At 43.3% G+C, this 6,197-nt stretch overlaps 1 protein-coding gene across 1 annotated transcript; it reads left to right on the top strand.

Moving 5' to 3' along the window:
* The first annotated feature begins 1,115 nt into the window (after nt 1–1,115).
* LOC140639618 (BRCA1-associated RING domain protein 1-like) lies at nt 1,116–3,741 on the top strand. Its single transcript, XM_072837803.1, is given in 5 exon segments — nt 1,116–1,183; nt 1,185–1,249; nt 1,252–1,712; nt 1,930–2,513; nt 2,515–3,741. Coding segments are annotated over 5 exon segments (2,307 nt in total). The 3' UTR covers nt 3,644–3,741.
* The last annotated feature ends 2,456 nt before the right edge of the window (nt 3,742–6,197 follow it).

The raw sequence follows: 6,197 nt of genomic DNA, 5'->3' as shown, positions 1-6,197 counted from the left end.
TCCTCTCTAATTTTTCCCCACTCAGTTTCTCCCCCTTCCCTTATGATCCCTTTCACTATTTTCTAGAGTCCACATAGGAGCAAAACCATATGATAATTGTCTTTCTCCAATTGTCTTGTTTTACTGAGCATCATATCTTCCAGTGTCATCCACGTCAAAGTTAATGGCAGGTATTCGTCCTTTCTGATAACTGAGTAGTATTCCATTGTATATATAGACCACATCTTCTTTATCCATTCATCTGTCAAAGGACATCTTGGCTCGCTTCACAGTTTGGCAACTGTGGACATTGTAGCTGTGAATAATGGGGTACAGGTCTCCCATCGTTATCCCCAACACAGATATACTGAAAAGTTCGGCTATCTGACTTTTTGATGTGCTATTCTTCAGTTTATACTAACTATCTTCCATTCTTCTATAGAGTTTGAGAAGTGATCACTGCTTATTGTATAGGCCCAGGTAAAGAACATGGGTTGTCCATTACTATATATTTTCTCATTCAGTCCTCCTATGATCTTCCAAACATTCAACACACACACACACACACACACACGCACACACACGACACTATCCTCCATAATTATTAAAATGCAATTGGTGCCACTTTTTCCTTACCCTCTCCAGGGGGGTACAGCACACACTGAGGTACTTCTCTACTATGTGCTCCTTGGTTACTTCTTTATTTGGTCTGCTCAGCAAGTTTGCATTGATTGCAGCATATACATACAGCTCACCCTCTAAAATTTTTCTAATATCACTGTCGTTTGTCATCTTTTTCAGTTCTCTTTGTCAGTTTACACCCTTTACAATTCCTTATCATCTTTTTAACAGGGCTTCAGGGGGTACAGAGAGGAATATGTACACTCCATCTTCCCTTGGTATTGCAAGACCATCTCACTCAAGGCCTTCTTGTAGGTAGGTTAACGATTTATGTACTTACCAAGATGAAAGGAGGGGCACAGCTTGTAATTTACATGAGCCACTTCATTATGTGTCTGTCCCCATACCTTCATTTAGAATATCAGGGCGCCAGGCCTGCGGCGTCTCGGTCGTTGCCCGGGCCCGCCCGCCCGCCGCGGCTCCCGCTCGGGGAGGACCCCTGGCCAGGCGGGGCGATGCCGGGGGGCCGGCGGCCGAGGGTCCGCTGCGGGAACCAGCCTCGTCCCGCGCCCGCCATGGAGCCGTGGCCGCGGGGCCTGGGCCCACAGCCGCGCCGCGCTCGACCGGCTGGAGGAGCTGCTGCTCTGCTCGCCTCTAATATTCTGAGGGAGCCTGTGTGTTTAGGAGCGTGTGAGCACATCTTCTGTAGTAATTGTGTAAGTGACTGTATTGGAACTGGCTGTCCAGTGTGTTACACCCCAGCGTGGATACAAGATGTGAAGATAAATAGACAATTGGACAGCATGATCCAGCTTTGTAGTACGCTTCGGAATTTGCTACATGATGATAAGCTTTCAGATTTGAAAGAAGACACATCTAGGGAAAAGTTATTTAATGATGCAGAAAATAAGAAGAATTCAATAAAAATGTGGTTCAGTCCTCGAAGTAAGAAGGTCAGATATGTTGTGAGTAAAGTTTCAGTGCAAACCCATCCTCAAGTCATAAGTGATGAGAACGCTCGGCAGGCTTCAATGTACGAATTTGTTTCTACAAGTCCTCCAACAAGTGTTTCAGAGAGGGCTAAAAAGGCTCGTACAAGATCTAGAAAAAAACAAAAAAAAGAAAACTTTATTTTTTATTTTTTTTTAAACTTTTTAAATTTATTTATGATAGTCACACAGAGAGAGAGAGAGAGAGAGGCAGAGACACAGGCAGAGGGAGAAGCAGGCTCCATGCACCGGGAGCCCGATGTGGGATTCGATCCTGGATCCCCAGGATCGCGCCCTGGGCCAAAGGCAGGCGCTAAACCGCTGCGCCACCCAGGGATCCCAAAAAAAGAAAACTTTAACCGAAATCAACCAAAAATGGAATTTAGAAGCAGAAAAAGAAGATGATGAACTTGACTCCAAAGAGGAATTTAAGGAGAAGCTGGTGTCTTTCTGTAGCCAGCCATCTGTTAACCCTAGTCCTCAGGCAAATGGTGAAATAGACTTACTTGCAAGTGGCTCTGTAACAGAGTCACAGTGTTTTAGCAGCTTAGCTGAAGTCTCTTTACCATTAGCTGAGCAAATAGAGTCTCCAGAATTGGAGAGCAGGAATGAAGAATTGACTCCCCAGAAGAATCTCTGTGAGAATCCTCTTCCACCTAAGCAGTCCTTGCCATCAGGTCACAGTGGGCACCGTGGGCAGCACAGCAGCCGGTCCAGTCCCATTTCTAAGAGATGCAGAAGCAGCATTCCTGGCACCAGTAGCCAGCACATAGTGCTTTCAGAAAACAAGCCATTGCCTGGCTGCTCTTCACCACCTTCAAGCAAACTTAAAATTGGTGACACAATAAGGAGGAAAAACAGTAATCTATCAGTTGAGTCCATGAGCCTTTCACCAGGTACACCGCCTTCTGCCCTGAATAACCCGTTACAGACGGATGATGTCTAGCCCCTCAGCAACAAAGCTGTCACCCAATAGCCTTACGGCCATGAAGAGAAATCATAGAGGAGAGACTCTGCTCCATATTGCTTCAATTAAGGGTGACGTACCTTCTGTTGAGTACCTCTTACAAAATGGAAGCGACCCAAATGTTAAAGACCATGCTGGATGGACACCATTGCACGAAGCCTGCAATCACGGGCACCTGAAGGTAGTGGAGTTGTTGCTGCAGCACCAGGCGTTGGTGAACACTCCTGGCTATCAGAACGACTCCCCGCTTCACAATGCTGCCAGGAACGGGCACTTGGAGATAGTCAAGCTCTTACTCGCCTCTGGAGCCTCCAGGGATGCCATTAACATATTTGGTTTGCGGCCTGTGGATTATGCAGACAATGAAAATATGAAATCACTATTGCTGCTACCAGAGAAGAATGAATCATCATCAACTCGCCATTACTCAGTACCAAACACTGGTCAGCGTAGGGATGGACCTCTTGTGCTTATAGGCAGTGGGCTTTCTTCAGAACAGAAAATGCTCAGTGAGCTTGCAGCAATTCTTAAGGCTAAAAAATGTGCTGAATTTGACAATACAGTAACTCATGTCATTGTTCCTGGGGATACAGTTCAAAGTACCCTGAAATGTATGCTTGGGATTCTCAATGGATGTTGGATCTTAAAATTTGAATGGGTGAAAGCATGTCTACAGAGAAAAGCATGTGAACAAGAGGAAAAATATGAGATACCTGAGGGATCCCATCGAAGCAGGCTCAACAAGGAACAGCTGCTGCCAAAGCTGTTTGACGGATGCTACTTCTATTTTGGGGGAACCTTTAAACACCATCCCAAGGACAACCTTATTAAGTTTGTCACTGCTGCTGGGGGCCAGGTCCTCAGTCGAAAGCCCAAGCCAGACAGTGATGTGACTCAGACCATCAATACGGTTGCGTACCACGCGAGACCAGATTTCGATCAGCGCTTCTGCACACAGTATATCATCTACGAAGATTTGTCTAATCATCACCCAAAGAGGGTTCGGCAGGGCAAAGTCTGAATGGCTCCTTCCAGCTGGTTTATAGATTGTGTGATGTCCTTTGAGTTGCTCCCTCTTGACAGCTGAATATTACACCAGATGAACATTTCAGATTGAACTTACAGATTGAACTTACATGGTGTGAGAACCAGCCATTGCACTGTTGTGATCATTCACATTTTTAAAAATAGGTAGACTCATTCATACGTATTTTTTCCTTTAATTAAAACAAAAAACAAAAAACAAAAACAAAAAACAAAACACCTTATGCCAGATTAGGAACTCATTTGGTGTTTACCATTTAGATGCTGAGATTGTTTTGTTGGATTTTTCTTTTTAAATCTGGTGTATGCTTTGATTCATCATGTCTTTTTATTCAAATTATCAGCTATCAAAGATTAATGAGAGAGTATCAGAACTATTGGTTAAATATACAAGCAGTATGGTTATTATCTCAGCCTTTTAATGTTCTTTGATGAAAAAAATCCACACTTTGCCACCAGCAAAAATGCTTCCCATGCTTAGTAAACAAAAAATATTGTCAAATAATTGATTCTGGCTTTATTGTAATACAGTACCTGGTCTGAATGTACCACCATAGGTGTTAAATTCTTCTGTTTACAATTGTCTTCATCTTACGTTTCATTTCTTATAATTCATGGGGATTGTCAGTTCCTCTGTTTTTATCCCTTCTTTTATCTTGTGTATTCATCAAGAAATCATGATTTAAACCATAGCAGCATTCTTTGGTGGTGAAAATCAACATTGGGCATGTATTTTTATTATATATACTTGCTTATCGCTAACTATCAATCTGCGACTGTGCCTACAGTGTATGTGTATATACGTAGAGCATTTTCTCTCACACATTTTGTCTCACCAGATGAGTGAACTGTCAATCAAATGTTAATAAATTAAATTAGGAGCCAGTTCTTCTTCTGGTAGACCTCACTACATATTGCTAAAATAATTGTTTTGAAGGTCTTAATTTCTTTTGTAAGATTTTTTATTTACCCCTTTTAGATTGCTGTGGAGGCAGAAGTTGGGGATTATTTGTAAAAAGTAGAATTCTTTAGTAAGTCTTCCTAGAAACTGAACATACTTCTAATATGAAAGACAGGAGAAGGGAGACACTGAGGGACCTGCCAGGTTTGGTCTCTGATGCGCTGGAGATGGTCAAGCTGTGGATGACAATACTGAGAGTCTGAAGCGAATGAACATACTAAGATGCATTTATTTGTGTGTTTGAGATTCTGCTGATTATTTCAAAATAAATCTTACTGTACTTCAAAAAAAAATAGAATATCAGCCCATGTCTACCACCTGATTTATTAGAGAAGAAAGCAGGGTAGAGGTCCCTGGCTGCTCTTTTCCTTGCTCAGATATTCTCCTTTTCCTCCTTTCTTCCCTTCCCTTCTTTCTCTCCTAAAACCTGGTTTGGGGGCTGAAGCTCTCCCATCCCTCCTGCCGTCGTACATACTCTGTCATAGACACACTGGGCAGAAACCACCTTCTCAGGCACACTGAGTTCCTCTAAAAGTGTCAACCCACCAGAGTGGCTGAACAACTTGTGGGGCTGGACTTTCCCTGCAAGGATGAGCAAGAGACCACTTCATTGTTATGTGGTTTTATCTTGAAATTACTTACACCCTGGCTGAGGAACGAAGGGCATCAAACTGTTGTCTAAGTCACTAATGGATAGCCAGGTGGGGAGTATTATCTTGGTTCCTAGGCTCTAGCCTTTTGTATGACTTTGTATCAACCAGACGCCGAGAGACAAACAAACACCAACTGCGCTGGAACCAGAGTGGATCAGTCAGAGAGGCTCAGCATCCAGGCCCCCGCTCTACTCTGAGTTTGTGCTCAGCTCCCCCTGCAGTCCCCATCACTGTGTCACTCAGGGCACAGTAGTACACAGCTGAGTCTGACATTTGCACTGAGCCTTTCTTCAAGTGGAAGGATTTGGATGAAATGTCCAAGGTTGCTTCAAATCCTTTGTTGCTTCCCTTTTCCTTGTCTCTTAATGCTTTCAGGAGGATCTGTGGACCTTCTCCCAGATACTGGACATACCAGAAGAGAGTGGGTGTCGTTGATGTTGAGAAAGTACAGTTTATAGTCAACGAAGCCTCTTCTGAGAGGGTCACTTGGCCTTCCATCTGTTTCACTGAGTCTCCATGGATTTGTCCTGGGGAAAAAGAGACCTGTGTCAACTTGAGCAGGCATAACACTCTTGGAAAAATCATAGTTAAAAGTTTTGCTGATACAATGGGGAATAAAAAATGTAAATTTTTTAAAAAGTAAATTTTTGAGGTATTTTCCTTACCTAGCATGAAGACTAAGACAATCACGATGCCTGAAGAACACTTCATCTCTGGAGTGTCACCTAAATAATATTCTTCATTCTTCAACGTGAAGAAACAGAGTGACAAAGAAATGCTTAGTGAAAGCCCTCAGTTCACACAGGAAATGTGATTGTGATAGGAAGCTGCATCCCCTAGTGGACAGGGACTGAAATGGGTGTGTGTTGCCCACAGCAACACAAACTCAGCAACCTGTTTCATCCAAACTGTTTCAACTGTTCCTGTTTCAACCCAAACTCAGCAACCTGTTTCATCCCAGACTCCATGAGGCACATGGCAGG

This window comes from Canis lupus, chromosome 9 (assembly GCF_048164855.1).
Source record: "Canis lupus baileyi chromosome 9, mCanLup2.hap1, whole genome shotgun sequence".
Taxonomy (NCBI): Eukaryota; Metazoa; Chordata; class Mammalia; order Carnivora; family Canidae; genus Canis; species Canis lupus.
This window is presented reverse-complemented; position numbering and strand designations above follow the sequence as displayed.